This window comes from Hylobates moloch, unplaced genomic scaffold (assembly GCF_009828535.3).
Source record: "Hylobates moloch isolate HMO894 unplaced genomic scaffold, HMol_V3 SCAFFOLD_23, whole genome shotgun sequence".
Taxonomy (NCBI): Eukaryota; Metazoa; Chordata; class Mammalia; order Primates; family Hylobatidae; genus Hylobates; species Hylobates moloch.
Genome location: NW_026652298.1, coordinates 9,676,371 through 9,697,281, shown reverse-complemented (window position 1 = coordinate 9,697,281; position 20,911 = coordinate 9,676,371). Strand labels below are relative to the sequence as shown.

The following is a 20,911-nucleotide window of genomic DNA, read 5'->3' as shown; positions in this document are numbered from 1 at the left end:
ACATTTGGGTTGGTTCCAAGTTTTTGCTATTGTGAATAGTGCCGCAATAAACATACGTGTGCATGTGTCTTTATAGCAGCATGATTTATAGTCCTTTGGGTATATACCCAGTAATGGGATGGCTGGGTCAAATGGTATTTCTAGTTCTAGATCCCTGAGGAATCGCCACACTGACTTCCACAATGGTTGAACTAGTTTACAGTCCCACCAACAGTGTAAAAGTGTTCCTATTTCTCCACATCCTCTCCAGCACCTGTTGTTTCCTGATTTTTTAATGATGGCCATTCTAACTGGTGTGAGATGGTATCTCACTGTAGTTTTGATTTGCATTTCTCTGATGGCCAGTGATGATGAGCATTTCTTCATGTGTTTTCTGGCTGCCCATTGTCTCAGCCCAAAATCTCCTTAAGCTGATTAGCAACTTCAGCAAAGTCTCAGGATACAAAATCAATGTACAAAAATCACAAGCATTCTTGTACACCAATCACAGACAAACAGAGAGCCAAATCATGAGTGAACTCCCATTCACAATTGCTCCAAAGAGAATAAAATACCTAGGAATCCAACTTACAAGGGATGTGAAGGACCTCTTCAAGGAGAACTACAAACCACTGCTCAATGAAATCAAAGAGGATACAAACAAATGGAAGAACATTCCATGCTCATGGGTTGGAAGAATCAATATCGTGAAAATGGCCATACTGCCCAAAGTAATTTATAGATTCAATGCCATCCCCATCAAGCTACCAATGACTTTCTTCACAGAATTGGAAAAAACTACTTTAAAGTTCATATGGAACCAAAAAAGAGCCCGCATTGCCAAGTCAATCCTAAGCCAAAAGAACAAAGCTGGAGGCATCACGCTACCTGACTTCAAACTATACTACAAGGCTACAGTAACCAAAACAGCATGGTACTGGTACCACAACAGAGATATAGATCAATGGAACAGAACAGAGCCCTCAGAAATGATGCCGCATATCTACAACTATCTGATCTTTGACAAACCTGACAAAAACAAGAAATGGGGAAAGGATTCCCTATTTAATAAATGGTGCTGGGAAAACTGGCTAGTCATATGTAGAAAGCTGAAACTGGATCCCTTCCTTACACCTTATACAAAAATTAATTCAAGATGGATTAAAGACTTAAATGTTAGACCTAAAACCATTAAAATCCTACAAGAAAACCTAGGCAATACCATTCAGGCCATAGGCGTGGGCAAGGACTTCATGTCTAAAACACCAAAAGCAATGGCAACAAACCCAAAATTGACAAATGGGATCTCATTAAACTAAAGAGCTTCTGCACAGCAAAAGAAACTACCATCAGAGTGAACAGGCAACCTACAGAATGGGAGAAAATTTTTGCAACCTACTCATCTGACAAAGGGCTAATATCCAGAATCTACAATGAACTCAAACAAATTTACAAGAAAAAAACAAACAACCCCATCAAAAAGTGGGCAAAGGACATGAACAGACACTTCTCAAAAGAAGACATTTATGCAGCCAGATTATTTTCTATAGATGTTGAGGCATAGTACAGAAATGGGATCACACTCTACATACAGTTTTGTAATCTGTGCTCCTCAGTCAGCTATTTATTACAATAAACACCTGTATATTCATATACATTATCATCAGTAGTAGCCTCATTCCATTGCATTTTTATAGCGATACTAATTTAGGTAATCTGCTATTGTTAAGTATTTAATTTATTCACTAGGCCGGGCGTGGTGGCTCACGCCTGTAATCTCTGCACTTTGGGAGGCAGAGGCAGGTAGATCACCTGAGGTCAGGAGTTTGAGACCAGCCTGGCCAACATAATGAAACCCGTCTCTGCTAAAAATACAAAAAATTAGTCGAGCATAGTGGTGGGTGCCTGTAATTCCAGCTACTCAGGAGGCTAGTCAGGAGAATCATTTGAACCTGGGAGGCAGAAGTTGCGGTGAGCCAAGATTGTGCCACTGCACTCCAGCCTGGGCAACAAGAGTGAAACTCCATCTCAAAAAATTATTCACATTGTTTTTATTATTATGAACAAGGCTTTGACTGCCATCTTTGCACATCCATGTGTCCTTTTTTCATACTGATTCAAGGGGCATGCGTGTTTATCAGACTTTTGATGTATTTGCCAAATACATGTGTAGAAATAGTGTGCTGACTACTCCCTCTGGCAATAAATGAGTGTCTCAAAACTGGATTTTTTTTTCTTTTCATGTACCATCTGATAGACAAAATAGGCATCTCCTTATTGTATTTTTTATTCATTTGTTGTCTCGCATGGTTGATTTTTCCATATCATTAATTTAAAATTTTTAATTTATCCTTCTTTGTAAATTCATGATTCTTTTCTCTCTTTCCCTCTACTGGGACATATTTATTTTCCTTACTGATTTTTAAGAGTTCTTCATGTTGTACCTCTTTAACTATAAAATATGTAATATGTAATATTTTCCCAGGTTGTATTGTATATTAAAATTTTTTGATATATAGAAGTTTTTGTTTTAAAATTGATTAAATCACAGGCTGGGGATGATGACTCACACCTGTAATCCCAGTACTTTGGGAGGCCAAGGCAGGCAGATTACTTGAGCCCAGAAATTTGTGACTAGCCTGGGATCCATGAGGAAACTCTATCTCTACAAAAGATTTTTTTAAAAAATTAGCCCAGTATGGTGGCCTACACCTGTAGTCCCAGCTACTAGGGAGGCTGAGGTGGGAGGATCACTTGGGCCCAGGCAACAGGTTGCAGTGAGCTGAGTTCGATCACGCCACTGCACTCCAGTCTGGGTGACAGAGCCAAACCCTGTCTCAAAAACAAATAAATAGGTAAATAAATAAAATTAATTAAATCATTTTATTCATAGTTTATGCACTTAGAAAAGCATCTGGCATATATAGTGCTCAGAAAGATCTTCCTCACCCTTAGAGAAATAGAACATTCACATATATTTTCTTTGAGTATTTCTGTAGCTTCCTTTTTCATATTTAAAGTTTGAATTCATCTGGACTTTATTCTGGCATAATATAAGTCTTAGGCTTATTTTCCCAAATGATTATCAAGTTGTTCCAGTATAATTGATTAACCTGTGTTCCATATGCTGATAAAAAATGTTACCTCTGTTAAACATCAAATTCTTATGTATAGTTGTATCTCTTTGGTGTTTCTGTTCAGTTCTATTGGATTCTCTTCTAGTCTGGTGCCAGTATCAATTATTATAATTATTACAGAAATCACTCCTTTGTTAATATTGTCTTTCAGAAATGTTCTGGATATACTTACATTTATTTATATGAGGTCTTAAAATACATAAGCAATGGAAGACAAAGGGGAATTGCAACTGGGGGTAAATAAAGAAAGTTTGGAAAAATGTTGATATTGTTGTAGCTGTGTGATGGGAATGTGGGACTCGTGATCCTATTTACTCTGCTTGCATGTATGTGTGAAAGTGATGATAACAAAACTTTATGTAAATAATTAGGTAAATAATTCAGATCGGAACTGCATGTGATTGGAATTGCACATGCTTTCCTCTTTAGAAACATGTTTTTTTAAAAAATGTCTCCTTTTATGTACTTCAATGAAGTTTTGTAGTTCATTTGTTTATATAGTCCCTCTACCTTTCTAAACAAACAAGCATACAAAACCTAAGAAAGCTTCTTCATGCCTAGTTTTTAAGGGGTGTGTGTGTGTGTGTGTGTGTGTGTGTGTGTGTGTGTGTAGCAATTATATTTCAATTGTTAGTATATAGGAAAACATTGATTTGTAATCAACCAAGTTACTTAACTTAAAAAAAAATCTCTATTTCTTTTTTTTTTTGCTTTCTTTTTGGGAGGTTTTTCAAGTAGAGAATTCTGTGGTCTTCCCATAGTGATAGACTTGCCTCATCATTTTCAATATTTATGATTCTCCTTTACGGGATTTATTACTAGCACTTTAAACACATTGGCAACTGAGGGTGGTGGTAGTGGGTATTTTTCTGCTGCTCCCGGCTTTAATGGGAATGTCTTCCATCTTTAATCACTAAGCAAGACATTGGCTATTTGAGGAAGATATGACTTTTGGCCCCATTTTATTAAATCTTAAAAATTAGGATTCAGTGTTAAGTGTTTTCATATGCATTTTAGACATTCTTAGAAAGGATTATGTGTTTTTCTTTTCCCTTGGTCTATTACTTTAATGAGTTATATTAATAGGTTTCTTACTATTAAACCCTTCTCACATTCCAGAGTGTGTAAACTCATGAATAATATGGATCCTGTGTACTGTCTTACAGAAATTCCCTAAATTGATGCCATTTCTCCATGAGTTTTCTATTGTTTCTTGCCTCTAAGTGAATTTGGGAGCAAGGAGAGTGAAATAAATAGACGGAAATTTCTATCTCATACTGGAAGTCTGGCATACTTGCATTAACTGTCATCTACAGTAGAGTCAAATGGACTGACTAAAATTCAGATATGGTTAAAGAATGTGGCTTTTATTTCTTATAGCAAATTTTGTAGCTCTAGTTTCTAGCTGTAGAGCCATTGTTCCCATTGATAAGGTGGGGAAAAACACCCAAACTTTAATTCATTTCGGGATTAGAATAGTTTCTTTTGGGTCAGTATGTAAATAATTGAAAGTTTAGCTATATATCAGAACTGTTTTTCTCCTCTTCAATGACTTCTGGTGTCTTCCCTAAAACATAAAATAACTTCTGGGTGCAGGAGAATACATACATATCCTGGATTTATACTTACTAGCCATGTAATCTTGTGCTGCTTATTTCACCTTTCTCTGCCTTGATTTCTTCATCTGCAAATTGGATATTAAAATGATAACTATTTTACAGAATTTTGTGGGAATTGAATTAGTTAATATATTATAAGTGATTAGAACATTCACCTTTCTCTGCCTTGATTTCTTCATCTGCAAATTGGATATTAAAATGATAACTATTTTACAGAATTTTGTGGGAATTGAATTAGTTAATATATTATAAGTGATTAGAACATGCCCCATAAGTGTTTGTAATTATAATATAAAATTATGATTGTTCTCATAGTGTTAGGAGTAAAGTGGACTTTGGTTCATGTGCCATTTTCCAATTGAGTGCTCTTGGGATGATTTGGTGTCTGTCTCTCCTGTCTCTACTTTGAAGTATCTGAAGCTGGTTTAATACTCTAATTCTGTTCTCCTGCCATAAGCAAAGAATAGGAAAATTCATCTGTTTTTGCCAACTAGGTTGGCACCCAACTCTTGCTGGGAATATGGGGTCTCTTTCCTTAGTAATATTTATGAATGAGATAATCTGTAACAATATCTTGGTATGGTATGATATGTTGTGACATCATCTTCATCTTAGCAGAGTTTGGATGAGTTAGAAACTGAAAGACCCTTTTAATACTAAGTTTCTTTCATTCAGCTACTTCTATTTCAGATATTAAATTTGGTTTTACTTTTTCATTTATATGCTTTCGCTTATATTACTTCTTTAGTGAATTAAAGAGATTTTTAAAGAGAAAATTCTAGCTTCTCAAGCATCATTGTCCTTTTGAAAAATTTAACTAATAAGCCCTGAGATGATTAAAGGGTAGCCAGATCCTTAGGAAAGAAATTGCCATTTTCCATTTTCACTAAGAAATTCATCTATTAGCACAATAATATTTATGAGATTTTGCTGTTGTGCAATCCCTCATTCATCCCTTATCACCATTTTGAACGAAGAGAGAGCAAAATCTAATTCTAGGTGCCAGATGGGTGCCACACAAATGGCAATGATTCAGCACAGGCTCCAGTTAGAGATACCAAGCTCTGAACAGCTATTTGGATAATCAGGAGATCTTGGTGAACGGAGGTAAATTTTCTTCTGTGTGTCAGGTCCTCCACTTGTTCTTTCTCTATATTCAGAGCCTTTGAATTTGCTATGAAGCTTGGTATCTGCTTTGTCCTAGCAGTTTAGCGTGGGTGTCACAATTCACATCTTGCTGGAAAAGTGATGGGTTCATTTTGAGGCTCATTGAATGAGTCCTTGAAGAAGGAAGCATCAGAATGAAAAGGATTTCAAATCTCTGGGTGTAAGGTTTGAAATGTCATTTGACCTCACTGATGTCTGTGGAAAAGCCTAGGCTTGGACACAGAAACTGAAGATTAAATCTTGTTCTATAATTGAGTGTCTCTAGAATTAGTACAAGCTTCTCTCGTTTTGTGGCAGTGTAACAGCAGACTAACAATTCTGGGAAGAGTGCATTTTTAATGAAACATTTTTTGCAGGGTTAGTAAAATCCAGATCTCCTAAAAAACCCAATGCTTGCTTACTCTAAGATGAGAAGGATAAGCCATAATTCAAGGCCTCTCACTACACCACCAGGTTATACAATACATTTTGAGCTCCACTATCCTACATTTCGAAGGATTAATTCTAACTGTAATTTACCTCGGTTCTTAGAGCTCGCTGGGGCTCTTGGTGTTAAAGACATGTCAGGGGACAAAGTAATAAAAAGCTTACATTTAAGGAGTGCCTTCTTAGAGTTAGGTACAGTGGTTATATACGCTGACATCTAAGTTTATCATTTAGTTTACACAGTAATAGCCTTGAAATGTGAGTTTCAGTATCTACATTTATCGTGATCCTGAAATTGACATGCAAAAGGGTTAAGTAGTTTCTCATGGCCATAAAATTAGAAAATGGCCAAAACAGAATTTGACTCCAAATTCTTTGAAATATGTAATATGACTGATTCCAAAACTTAATATTCCACTGATTGGTTTTGTCTCTTCATCTCTCCGAATCAACATCTCTTACGTAAATTACTTTTGTTTAGGGCTATCTTAGAGTTCTTGTTTTATAATGGGGTGAGAAAAAAATATCTCTTTAAGAACAAAAGCAGTTAAAACAAGGCACTACACTGAAGGAGTTTATTTTATCTACCACATATACACTGACTATGAAAGAAAAAGAGTGTATTGAAAATGATATTCTAATGGCAGAAAAATATTATAATTTATGCTCTACTAGATCTTGATTTTGTTGCTTGTTATTTTTAATGTCTATAATAAATTGGTAAAACAGTAAAACTCTTGAAAAGCAAAAAAAATCCAAATTCTTTGCCCACATTTTTTTCTGCTGTTATTTTATTTTTAATGTCAAAAAGCCAACTGCTCTTTATCATTCATTAGAAATTTGCTCCAAACTAAGAGGCACGTACAGTTTTCAATTTGTGGGTGTTAATGACTCCACCACAGTGGGCTCATTCCCTTGCAAGGACGCTAAGGGGCTGTTGCTTCCTAAGAGACAGAGGCTTGAGAGGTTTTGGTTTCTACTCATAGTCTTTGGTTTCTTGGCTGTGTTATTTTCCTTGTTTATGTTTCTTTTAATTAACATTGAGTTTCTTCATCTTATGCCTTGCTTTTCTTCCGTTTGTACAGTGTGCAGGCAACGGCTCCTTGGGTAGCACTTGTTAATTAGGAAGAAATGATAGCTTGAGGGTACTTCCTGACTTACTTGGTGCTAGGATAAAAGTAGTTCTACTGAAGCTGCATAAGAACAACTTTCATGTACCTACCTCAAGTAAGATCTGCATAATGCTCTACCAATTCTCTTTTGTCTCTTTTATCTTTACTTTAACTCTGGTTTATTTTATTTAAATTCTCATCGTGTCCCAAATAATCTAAACCAAGAGTATTATTAGGTCTTAAAATAATTCACTTGTATTTTTCTTAAGGAGGCTATTCACAGTAGATTTTGTGGGAAAATAAAAATTAGAATTCACTGCTGATTGACTAAATAAAAGCAACTAAAGAACCAAAGGGTATGTTGATTTTAAAAAGGAACTTCTGAAGGTATCTGGCTCATAATTACCCAGAGATAATAATTTTGGTTCTATAGCTCAGATTGAGAAAGCTATACATAATAGAATGCAGGATCTATAACATGGATTGTCTTTCTCAATTTCTCACTCTCACCTTTCCTTCTCTCTTTCAGCTATTCTTATCTATCTGTCTGTCTGTCTGTCTGTATCTGTCTATCTATCTATCTATCTATCTATCTATCTATCTATCTATCTATCTATCATCTGCCTATCTTGTTTTTGCTAGAGAGGCAGAATGGTTCATGTTTTAGAACCAAGTTAGTCTCATGATACAAAGTACAGACTATGATTTGTAATTAATGATTTGTAGACCGCAGTCTCTGCATACATTCTACAACCCTCAGTGAAATGCCATTTCTAATACTTCTCAAATTTACAAGTATTCAAACAGCAGATTTTACTTTAATATGGGACAGAAAAACATTAAAAAGAATAAAAGGCTCAATGCCTTGATGAACTCCACTTTTCTTTGTAGATAGTAAGAAGCTTGCATCAGAGATTTTATGGGGATCATCTTGCTATCATTTTATTTTCCTCATGATGACTCAGGGAATTTTATCCTGAGGCTCTCAATGGATCTGTTATAGTCAAGCTGATGATGACACATCTCAGAGGCTCATTCCATATTGGGCCTCAGGCCAGCAAACTACGCACCATGCGGTCCTATGATTAACAGGACAAAACTGCTCTAGACACCTCCCACTGCCCAGGCAGGAAGGGCACCATAATGAGGCAGTGGGAGGGTGTGTGGCTAGGAAAGTTGCTAAAAGGAAGCTTTTGTTGTAACTTTCTTCTCTGCTGCAGGAGGTTAACACAAAAACAAAGTATTATCAAGCAACAGACCCTACATTTATGCAATATTAATGAGAAGGTCCCTGGACTTTTAATTAGGGTGGAGAGTCGTGTTTTAGAGAGCTGAAATTATTTTAGGTGGGAGGAAATGGAGTCCTGGGAGAAAAGTAATTAATTTATAGCTCAGTGACTGAACTGTGCCATTTTGAAATACTGGTCAAGGTGAGCGTTGAAAGAGTGGGTACTCTGGCATTTCCATACCCTTGGGAGTGAAGAATTAGGCTATTTGGGGAGCCAAATGATATGCTTTTATTTCTAAAAATGTCATTTATTTTCTAATAAATTTGTGCTGAAATAAAAAGTGGCTTGTGTTCTCTATGTAAGTGTGACCACCTGCATGTTATTCATTCAATGGTCATTTACAGCATACCTTATAGGTGTGGAATTCTACAGATGCCTTTTCTGAAGGGACAAAGCTCTGACTAGATGCACAAAGGAGATGAAAGGAACCGTCAGTGTCTACCTTCATGTTCCTTTCCCTGTACGTGGGGAAAAACATCAGTATGTGAAATGGCATTTGAATAACTTAAAGAGAAGTGTTCACAAGAGCAGAATAACTTGGAACAGGCTTTGAAGCCATTAGGTGTATGAATCACTTACTGCCTCCTCGGGGGTCCCACCCCAGCTATTCTGAGATTCTGTCAGAGCACTTAGTGTATTGTGTTGTCTCTGTCCCCGACTAGACTGAAAGTTCCACGTGGAGAGAGATTTTTATCATATTTATCTCTGCATCCCTGGACCCTAGAGCACAGTTCATTGCATACCACAAGTGTCCAGTAAATGTCTGGCGAATGAATTAGTAAAAGAGATTGCTGTCATCATTTTAGAGGAAGAGAAGGGAATAGAATGATGGTTTTATATGGGCATAAACTACAAAGGAAATGATTTGATTCTCTTCAGTCTGGAGACAAAATGTGCTTTTCTTCTCATAATTCTCTGTTCAATTCAGCAGAGATCAGTAAACATTTGCTAAGCATATTTTATGTTGTAATTGTATATATAAACATGAAATGTTTTCTAACCTCAAGGGACTTAGAGTCCAGGGCAAGGTTGGTAGTGACGTACAATTAAACAGATCATTTTGATGTAATTTGACAAATATACTGTGGGAGGCATTCAGGAGGCATTATGGAGGGAGTAAAAAGGGATATTAGATCAGGCTGGCAGTGGGAATGGGGCTGGGATATTGGGAGAATCAGGAAACTCTTCCAGGAGGAGATGATACCTGAGTTGAGTCTTAAAGCAGGAATTCCCAAACAAAGGAAGAAGAGCATGGCTATGGGGTAAAGGAAGAGGGGAAAAAGTCCAAGACAGAGGACGTGGAGGTGAGAAACCGTATGGCATATGCAAAGAATTACAAGTGGTTCCCTATAGCAAGTGAGTGAAACAATGCTCTGTGGGAGGTCAAGGGATGACACTGCAAACAGCAGACAGGGGGACTCCTACTTACCATGTAAAGGAGATTTATTTGGACTTTATGCTGTAGGGGATAGGCAGATATTGATAGATTTTAAGGTGGACTTGAAGTAGGCAGTATTGGTGACAAGAAGAACATTAGAAAGTACCTGAATTTATGTAGATAAAACTCTGGAAGACTGTAGTAGTGGTAGACCCCTCTTAGTGTATGAGATATGTATGTGGTGGGTTAAAGTATACACATGGCAGCTAAAACAATGAAAACTAGTGGATTATCAAGAAATATAATCTAGAACAGAGGCTCCCAAGTGCCAATCAAAAGTGGTGGTGTTCTTCACCCTTCATGATTATTATCGGGGGTATTGGTCAAAAGTAGATTCCTGAGTACCTCTCCTCAAAGTTCTGATTCATTGGTGGAGAGTCAGCCATCTGCATTTTATGGCATTCCCTAGCTAATTTTGATATGCAGTCACGTTTGGGAAATGCTGATAAAAATAATATCAATGGTATCACCCATATTTTAGATGTAGAGAAGATAAGAAGACCCCATGAAGTAGCAAGAAGTTGAGCAGTCAGTTGGAGAACCAGCAGAAGTCAGAGAAAGAGGGATTTTCTAGAAGGAAAAACAACGTTATAGTAGAGAGTTCTAGTCAGATAATTTGTGAAGAGTTTATTAGATTTTGTGATACGGAAGTCTAGGATCTTTAGAGAAAGTAGTTTAACTGTGGAAGGAGTAAAACTTGCTTGCATTGGGTTGAGGGGTAGACAGTGGGAATAAAAAGGTAAAGAAAGTTAATAGACATGTTTTTTCAAATAACTTGATTTTGAAGAGAAAGAGAATGATATCTTGAGGAGGGAGAACATAGGGTTATAAGGATAATTTACTTTTTACAAGAGGAGAGACTCAAGAGAGTATTTAGATCTTGAGGGGAGAGAGCCAGTTAGAATTAGAGCAGATGGGGGAGGAAAGATAGGCATAGGTAGAAGACAGGACTCCTCATAGGGGGAGAAACACCTCACTCATCCTCTCAGACAGAGGGAAAGGAGGTAAGGGAGAGTAAGCTGGGTGAGGAAGGAAGCTGAGGCATAATTTTTGATGGGATGTTCAGAGAGACATTAAGAGGCTCAAATAGTTGAAAGGGTACAAAGCTTGTTGAAACTAAACCTAGGTAAAGAGCCCTATTGTTAACTTACTATTTTAAAAATGTTTTTCTTAAAAATTGTGACAGCTTTTTCTTTTCTTTTCTTTTTCTTTTGAGACGGAATCTCACTCTGTTGCCCAGGCTGTAGTGCAGTGGCACAATCTTGGCTCAGTGCAAGCTCCGCCTCCAGGGTTCATGCCATTCTCCTGCCTCAGCCTTCCAGGTAGTTGGGACTACAGGCACCTGTCACCATGCCTGGCTAATTTTTGTATTTTTGGTAGAGACAGGGTTTCACCTTGTTAGCCAGGATTGTCTCGATCTCCTGACCTCGTGATCCGCCTGCCTTGGCCTCCCAAAGGCCTCAACACCTGATTAATTTCCTAGGTGAAGTGGAACATAAAGATTTTCCTTTTATAGACACCATTACTAGATCTGAAAGAAAGAGGTAAGTTAATTGACACCCAAATGGAGGATGAAAATAGTAGAGTCAGGAAGACAGGACTTAATTTTAGCCATCTGTTTTCCAACTGGACTTTTCTCCAGTCTAAAGATTCCCAAAAACAAAGTCTAACACTGGGTACAAAATAGCAAACTTGAGCACTCAAAAACAAACAAATGAGAAGGCAATCTGACAATTCCACGAACAAAAAACTCGCACTTTTGTATGTCTTCTGAAGTAAGAAGAGATGAGTAACTTTTGTATTCACTCAAATACTTTCTTTTAATCCAACTTTTAAGTATTTTTTCAAAGTGTTGAAAATTTGAGAAGCCAAGAAACATAGAAATGAGACAGAACTACCCATAATACTGTACCTAAATATAACTACTAATATTTTGCTAAATTTTTTAAGTCTTTTCTCTGTGCATAACTTTTTATAGGATAATACTACACATACAACTTTAATCCTGCCTTTTTCACTTAATATTATAACACAAGCTTTTTCTCATATAATTGAAATATCTTGCAAAATATATGATTTTAATTACATAGTACATCATGAAGTTTCTCATATTTTATTTAGCAATTCCTTTACTATTTGGCATCTAAATTGTTTCCAGATTTTCATTATTTTAAGTAGTACTGCTGGAATGCTTCTGCATGCAAAGCACTTTCCGTATTTCAAGTTACTTCCTGAATTATGATATAAAAGTGTATAATACCATTAAAGCTTTTGGTACTTATTATCAAATTCCTATCCAAAGACTTATGTCATTTGGAAAGTTGATCAGCAATATATGAAGTGCATATCTAATTATATATACACCATTTTCAAGTATTTTATTTTTAAAAGTAAAATAATTTTTTAAGCAAGACAAACAAATCTTGAGATTTTAATTTTCATTTTATTAATAGTGAGATTGAATATACCCCACATTTTGATATAATTTTATTTCCAATTGTGCAAAATTTCTACTTATTAATTAAAATGTTCATTTTTATAGATTTATACCTCTAATTTTTAATATATTTTGTAATTGGTACAATGTATGTTACATATTAATACTATGGCAAAGGCAAAAGAATGATAATGAATTGCTTTCAAACTTAAATATATATATATTTTTTGAGATGGAATCTTACTCTGCCACCCAGCCTGGAGTGTAATGGCGCAACCTCAGCTCACTGCAGCCTCTGCCCCCTGGGTTCAAGCGATTCTCCTGCCTCAGCCTCTTGAGTAGCTGGATTACAGGTGCCTGCCACCATGCCCAGGTAATTTTTGTATTTTTTTATTTTAATGGAGACAGGGTTTCACCATGTTGGCCAGGCTGGTCTCACACTCCTGACCTCAGGTGATCCACCTGCCTTGGTCTCTCAAAGTGCTAGGATGACAGGCATGAGCCACCGTGCCTGGTAGAAGTTGTATTTTTTAATCATACAACTTGCATTATGGAAGAGACTTTACAATGTACCTTATTCAACCCTGTATTATTAGTTTGTTTTCATACTGCTATAAAGAACTGCTCAAGACTGGGTAATGTATAAAGGTAAGAGGTTTAATTTGGCTCACAGTTCTGCATGGCTGGGGAGGTCTCAGGAAACTTACAATCATGTTGAAAGGTGAAGGGGAAGCAAGGCATCTTCTTCACAAGGAGGCAGGAAGGAGAATGAACACATGAGGAACTACCAAATACTTATAAAATCATCAGATCTCATGAGAACTCACCCACTATCAGGAGATCAGCATGGGGAAAACAGCCTCCATGATTCCATTACCTCCATTTGGTTTCTCCCTTGTCACGTGGGGATTATGGGGATTACAATTCAAGACGAGATTTTGGGAAGGGACACAGCCAAACCATATCAATGCCCCAGTTGAAGAAGCAAAGATTAAACCCATAAAACAATTATTGAAATAAAGTGTTAGCTAGTAGATGAGTTTGTGGTACAACATACTTTTTTTTATTGGACTTCAGAGTCAGGAGAAATCTATGTGACTTGGCGCAGTAGGGGAAGTTGTTATTAGAAAGAAGGGCTTTTGCTGGACTTTGAATAGAAAGAGTTCCATAAAATGAAGAGAACAAAAATTAAAGGGCATGAATCTAAGGCCAAGACGTAGAAATGGACGTGTCTCAGGTGCTGCAGAAATGAGACCAGCCTGGAGGGTAGAGGGCTGGTGTTGGGAGATAGAGTGTGAGGTAAGGCCAAATTAAGCATGCTTAATTTGTCAAGTCACTGATTTGTCAAGTCACAGATCTGTCAAGCATGCTTAATGTGTCAAGTCACAGATCACTTGACTCTTCTAGTTGAAACACATCACTCTGGAGTTCCTACTGAGCATAAGCTACAACCTGATTATATAAAGCCATCCTCGTGGTTACAGGTAGATTGCACTGACTTTGGCAAGTTGCAAGATGTTAAACTGTGCTGGGAAGACTACAAGATACATCTGGGTTGACAGATGAAACTAGTTTTAGGAAAATGCATGCACAGGGCAATATCATCAGCTAGACACAGCACTGGCCATGGAATACAGGGTCCTCTCATTATTGTGTTGTCCCAGGCAGTTCTATGACCTTAGGCAGACTACTTATGTTCCCTATACTTCAATTACCCTATTTGTACTCTACGTTCTTTCTAGATCTCACATTCTATAGCCTCTAGCAGGAGCTCAGATAAAGCATAGCTTCAGATAAACAGCACTCTAGGGAAAAGAGAGAAAATGTAAATAGCAGGAAATCTCTGTTGTCATCTTTAGATCTGGAATAAGAAGTCCTTTCTTTTAATTCACAATTTTAGAAGGTATGAGGAGATATCCAGAACTTTCTTCCCTTGTTTCTGCTACCAATGTAGCAGAGAGCCCACTGAAGCAGATGTTCATGTCATCTATCTTACGTGTGTAGAGGGCAAATTAGTGGACATTTAAGAGCCCAAGGCAATAATTCAACCATTCCCATGAAAAATCTGTTTTTCCATCCTTGTATGTTTCTTTTCCTTTAACTTTTTGAGTATTTAATTCTTGTGTTGTCTCCTCCTAATTTCTTTCCTGCAGATACTTTGGTGAGTAAACCTTGATAAATTAAGCCTGTTTTTATTATATTCCTTTGGAGTTGTCTTGGATTGTGATCAAGCTTCTCTTTTTATACATGCCACGTGCATTAATTCTTCATTTAGATGAGAATCTAATCAAGGGAATAATCTGCCAAGTTTGGCATCATTTTGATGTCTACTTTATGCAACCCTAGAAAAATATATCTTTTGATGATTTGGAGACAACAGTAAGTTAGAGACAGAGCTAATCCATTACACCTTGATCACTCAGAGGCAACTGTACCCGAACAGTTCTTTCCCTTCGCATCAAGAAAGTTTGTTGTTTATCTGAGAGCTTAGTAATGTGCCTGGCACAAATAAGGTGCTCAATAAACTTTTTAAAACCAATGCATCTGAGTGGCTTTATAATTCAGCAGTTACTACATGAACTAACTTACTATGTAGAAGAAAAAAATATTAGTTCAAAAAGAGGAGAATAAAGAATTCTTCTTACATATATAAAACATGTCCTGTTCAGTAGCTTCTCCAATATTTTGTGGATGATTGGAATCCCTTTTCACTCTTATATTTAAGGGTGTCATTATATATGGGGACATTTGCTGTTTCAATACATAGATTTATATTTGCAGGGAACTTAAAGTCCCCAGAAATTTTTCTGAGATATTATCTGATTAATCCCCAGAACAACGCTGTGAGGTGGGTTGTGGAGATATGAGGGAAAAAAGGGAAGGGATTTTCCTAATACTATACAGTTTGTGTATATGATGTAGCAATGAAAGTAGAACTTATTTCATCTGATGACCGGTTCAAGACATTTTCTGCTATATTAATCTTTAATCTCTAGGATGGAACCTGTCTTAATTCCCTTTGCATTGACACAGCAAAATGTATATAGGTGCTCCATCTAATTCCATCTCTGAATATTCCAGCACTGTGTGTCTTATCTATCTCCTCTCTTCATTTGTATTCCTAAAGTGTTCTCCCTGCAGGAGCTGACTCTTCCTTCTTTCTAATTAACTTTATGTGGAAACTCCTATCGTAACGAAATTGCACGTGTGAGTGTTCTCTCGCCTGGCTTTCTTTTTAGTGCACCTGGAGGAAGAAAGCTTTTCTGCAGTCTCACCACATTATCTTTGCTGAGAGAGAAACTTGTAGGAACTAAGATAACTGCCTTCCTGAGAGTCAACCTTTTCATCAAACATTCTTTAGTTTAGGCACAGCTTTGATTTTTGCAGAGGTTACCACTTGTTCATAATTAAGATGCACTGGTTCATGCTATTGGCAGCAAAGCACTATGGAAGGGTAGACAAAAACGTGGATTTTGAGGCAGACAAATCAGGTGTGAATCCTGGTTCTGCCATTTCCTGGGCAATTTACTTCATTCGTTGGTGCTGATTTCCTCGTTTGTGACATGGGAAAACATATTAACAATGTCTACCTCACAGGAGTATTGGAAAGTTTAATGATGTAGAGAATTTTTTAGGGATAAATGAGGTAGCAGAACATGCAATCCTCTTCATAGACTGCAGAGCACATCTACCATTTCCCCTCCATCTCCACTCTCCTCCCTGCCCTACCTTGAGGGGCTTTGAACCCTGGAAGGCTGACAGTCAGATGTACTTCTTCCTCCTTTGCCCTTCTGCTTGCTTGCATTTGACTAGTGGGGAGTCCTAGGAGGAGACAGATGGAGAAAGGAAAACGAGACTGCGCGCAACTTGTTATCTCCTTCTTTTTAGGGTCTAGCTGTGTCCCAGAGAGCAACTTCCCTTTTCAAGGCAGCCCACTCTGTGTGATGCTTTTCCCTAGGTATGGGCAACCCATCCCTCTTAGGGTGAAAACTTCACTATTGCTAGTTCCAGGTACTGTGCCATCCTTTGTGGATTCCTCTACCCTACCAACATCTGCTTAAAGAGTCTCTTTGTTGAACCTGCCATAAATGAACCTAATAAAAGTATGCTGTCTGTTTATTCCTGGACCTTTAACTGGTAGATTATTCATACTGGTTAGCGGAAAGTAGATCTGCCTACATATGTATTATTTGAGAGAGGTTAGCACTTATAGGAGAAAAAACAAGAATGGGCTGTTTTTACTTGCCATTTGATACTAAGAGAAAAAGAAGGTAGTGATGATGGATGATGATAAAGATATGATGATGATGAGACCCAAATACCTCCTATGAGCCAAACATTCTCCTAGACAATCCTTTTTACCTCATTCATTTTGAAAACACATATGTGTATTATTATCTTTCTTTTGTAGATCTGGAAAAAGTTCAGATAAATCAAATAATGTACATAAAAGCTACACAGAATGCCAGTGGAGAGCTGAAATTCCAACCTATACCTATTTGGTTCCAAAGTCTATACTCTTTTAGTGAGGCTAGGTCCCTCCTAGCTATACAGGGTGAGAAGAGCCATTCCATCAGCAGTCAGTTTTCAACTGAATCTCTTTGCCTATTGAAATTTCTCTAAGTTCTAAATTCCCATAGGAAAGTATTGCTTAATGATGGTCTTTAAATGATTTCAAGGCAAATTTTTAAAAAACCTGGTTAATTCAGCAAAGCTTATCAGGTCAAATCCATTACTTGTCTGATTTAACTGATTTGTTACCATTGAGTCACTAGGCCAGTGGGGCAATTATTCCATGGTTGTCCCTAAGGCTACTCATTAAATCCTGGATGAATAATTAAATATTTTGAATAAGTTTTTCTCTGATAATATATGTTTCCTACAGCTGTTAACTAAAGTTTTTTCTCCCTAGATATAGAGTATTTCATTCAGTTTGTATTATTTCTGTCCAATTCCTAAATTACATGAATAACATAATTCTGCATTTTCTGGGACCTATAGGATGCTAATTTGTAAAGGTGATTCAATTCCTGGAGGTGTACTAGCTGAGAACTTTCCATTTGTGGATCAGCTCCTCCCTTCAAATCCTACTCCTTTAGAAAAAAATCCATACACACTCAGAGAAACAGTATTTATCTTAGCAACTCACATTTGATTGTGCGTTTTTCTTTAATCTTCAGGCAAGCATTTCTATCAACTTTGGAAGAAGACTTTGTCCCTTGTTTCCCTTTGAGTCCCCAAGTTGCATCTAGAGATATTCTTAGTCACAGTGAACCTTAGTTCTCTGTTTCTACCTCTACTTTGCTGTTACGGGACCTCTGACCTCCCACAAAATGTCTTCCCTTTATTTTGAGAAGACTTGAGAGGGTGCCTCACATATATTCCAAACAAGTATTTTCAGCCTTTAAAAAGGCTGTGTTCCCTGCAGGATTCTCTGTTTCCATTTCATATGTTTTTAAAAAAATGATACATAGTTACTTTGTCTTTATCTTTTAAATGTATAATTCATACTACTTTGTACTTTAATATTTTTCAATCATTTTAGCAAAACCAGCTCCTTCAGACCTTGATCACTGTTACTCTTTTCCTTAAGTCTCAGACACATGTTTTTTGAGAAGCTTAGAACAAACCCAAATGATAGAACTACATGCCGCTGTTAGCATCAGCCTACACCTACAGTATTAGCCTAAACCTGCAATATCAGAGTTTTTGTGGTTTGACCAAGCCTTTTATCCTCTTTCCCTTACAGTACTTTCCCAGAAAGCACTTCAGCCCACATGCAAATATACCTTATAAATATGTAGGTTGTGTCCTGATGTAGCAGAATGTCATGAATGAACACAACACATATAGCTATTCGATTTGTTCTTTCTTCAAAACTCAAAATGGAGAATCTCCATTGTAGTGTCTAGGAGAAAGGGAAGATTAGTTAGGTAATAAGGATATCAATGTCATTCAAGTGGCAATTACTCTGGAATATTCCTTGAAATAACAGTTACTGCTTACTTGACAGTTATTGCTTATACTTTTTGTTCTTGTCTTCTCAAGTATTCCTTACAACCACTTAGAACTAAAGGGGTAGAGAACTCACTAAATTTACTGAAGAGTCATTGGATTGGCTTCAAGGTACTATTGATTATTGTCAGTGAAACAAGAGGCAATGATGCAGTTGCTCAGAGGGCTCTTTTCTTCACATGTAAGTAAGATTCCTCCAGCAGTGGATCACCTTAGTGATCCCTTAGTGAAAAATTGTCGAGTCCTTAGCTGTCCCAACAAGAATCGACATATACACAATTCAGTTTGCATCTTCATTTTATACATGTAACTTCAGGTTATGGCTACCATATCTGTTTTTTTTTCAGCCACTAAAACTGTAGAGTTGAATATTTAATGAAAAACAGATGGTGCTTGAAATCTCTAACTTACATTTAACAAAAGCTGTTTTGGAAATGTTGCTTCTGTATACTTTTTTATTGCTTGAAACACAGCACTGTTTTAGCCTGTTCCGATGAATTATTTAAGAATTAACTGTCCCAGTCTAAGACAGCATTTCAAAGTGCAAGCGTTAATCATATACTTGATTAAACATTTCCTTCCTTTTCTTTTCAGCATTCCAGTTGGCTTTTGAGTGGATACTTGCAGTGAGAGCATTGACACTGGAAACATTAGTTCCCATTTTAATTACTTAAAACACCACGATGAAAAGAAATACCTGTGATTTGCTTTCTCGGAGCAAAAGTGTAAGTAACTTTTGTTTTCATCTATTTTCTAAACACATGTACATATAACATTTTAGTTTTGGTTTTGGATTTTAATACTATGCTATCATGATTAGGCTTGTGGGAAGCCTTTAGTTAACTTTCAGTTTTCTGACTGTACACCGCTTATTAACAAACAAAGACTAGTTCGTCTATGTGGCCTGGTTAGCATTTGTTGAGAATTCTTCCAGCTAGTTTATATCTTACCATTCATTCATATAAGTCTACTAGCCTGATATTGAACACTCTAATTTTTGAGTGCATGCAGAAAATATATGATTAAAAGTCAAAATATAGGGAATTTATGTCTTGAATATGAAAGCTTCTGGGCAAGTCCAAAAGCATAAATTATACTTATGTTATTAGTTACTTCAACCAGTCACATTCTGAAAGTTCTTCCCTTCCATGAGCTTTCTACCCTGGCATACATCTCTAATTTCTTCTTTTAATCTTTTTTTAAAAAACATTTTAAAGTGAACATCCTCAGGGCTCCACTGAAGTTTAAACTTTATTTCCAATTACGTAGTGTTCTTAAGGTACCACAGTCATGATACTTTTTAAATTTATATTAGTGTATGGAAAAAAGCAAATAGAGCAACTCAAAGCCACACAAGGCAAGGATGAAAGCAGACTGTTAATTTCCATCGAGCAAGCGCTAAGAACACATCCCTTTGTTCATTTACCCAAGGGGGATAAGGCATCCAAACAGATGTAGTTGTGACGTAGGAACATTCATCTGAAGGCATCAGAAAAACCACAAATGCAAACACATTTCTCTAGTATGGGAACACTTTGTGCTATAACCAGTGATTCTATTGTGGTGGCCCAAGGCCATCTTTCATTCTTTCTGTGGAGTTACCACCCAGCTTTTAAGGGTGGGGCATGAGTATGTGCAGGTAAAGTATAGTATGCCCAACTGTGTTTGTTAAAAAATGAGGATATGCTGAGAGATATGCTAATCCTTTGACTGAATACTGTGTTTAATAACCACCAAGTAAATTCAACAAACTCTGAGGAATTGTTCAAATTTATGTGTTTTACTGGTTGGTGTTTGGTTGTATGGATTATTGCATAAAAGAAGGGGTCATGGCTTTGAGCCTGGAATTCCTTTTATCATCATACAAAGTCATTCACTGTAATAGGAGGTGACCTGCATACAAACTACCAAACTGCAAATACATCTTTCTCTTACTGAGTTTTCTTATTATAAATTAAATATGAAAGCAAACTATTCATATAATGTTTTCTTTTATTGAATTTCAGAGACGTGATCTGAAAAAAAAATGTGTAAAGGCAAAAGGGATAATATTTTGAATAATTACAAATATGTCATTAAACATTTCCATATTCTTGGAGGAAAACATTGTAAAAGCAAATGATTAACTGAGCCGTGACTTTAAGGAACTGAGACTACTTAATGATGCTAGGAGATTTCCTATTTGTATTTGTTTAATGCAAAAAATTTTATCTTGGTGGAAAGGCTCAAGCTTTCCAGATTAAGAGAACCTGAGTTGCCTACATTTATCCAAATGTAAACAGTAGAACTCTC

The 20,911-nt window shown here is 36.7% G+C and overlaps 1 protein-coding gene across 2 annotated transcripts in view; it reads left to right on the top strand.

The window, feature by feature from the left end:
- LOC131382365 (cAMP-specific 3',5'-cyclic phosphodiesterase 4D-like) overlaps positions 1-20,911 on the top strand; it is a 714,712-nt gene that overhangs the window by 302,676 nt on the left and 391,125 nt on the right. For both annotated transcript variants that reach the window (XR_009211779.1, XM_058433989.1), the window contains exon 2: positions 19,214-19,344. Coding sequence is in view for 1 of the 2 variants with exons in the window: in XM_058433989.1 (XP_058289972.1) it covers positions 19,303-19,344 (42 nt within the window). In the remaining variant the exon portion in view is untranslated. The remainder of the gene's footprint in view (positions 1-19,213; positions 19,345-20,911) is intronic.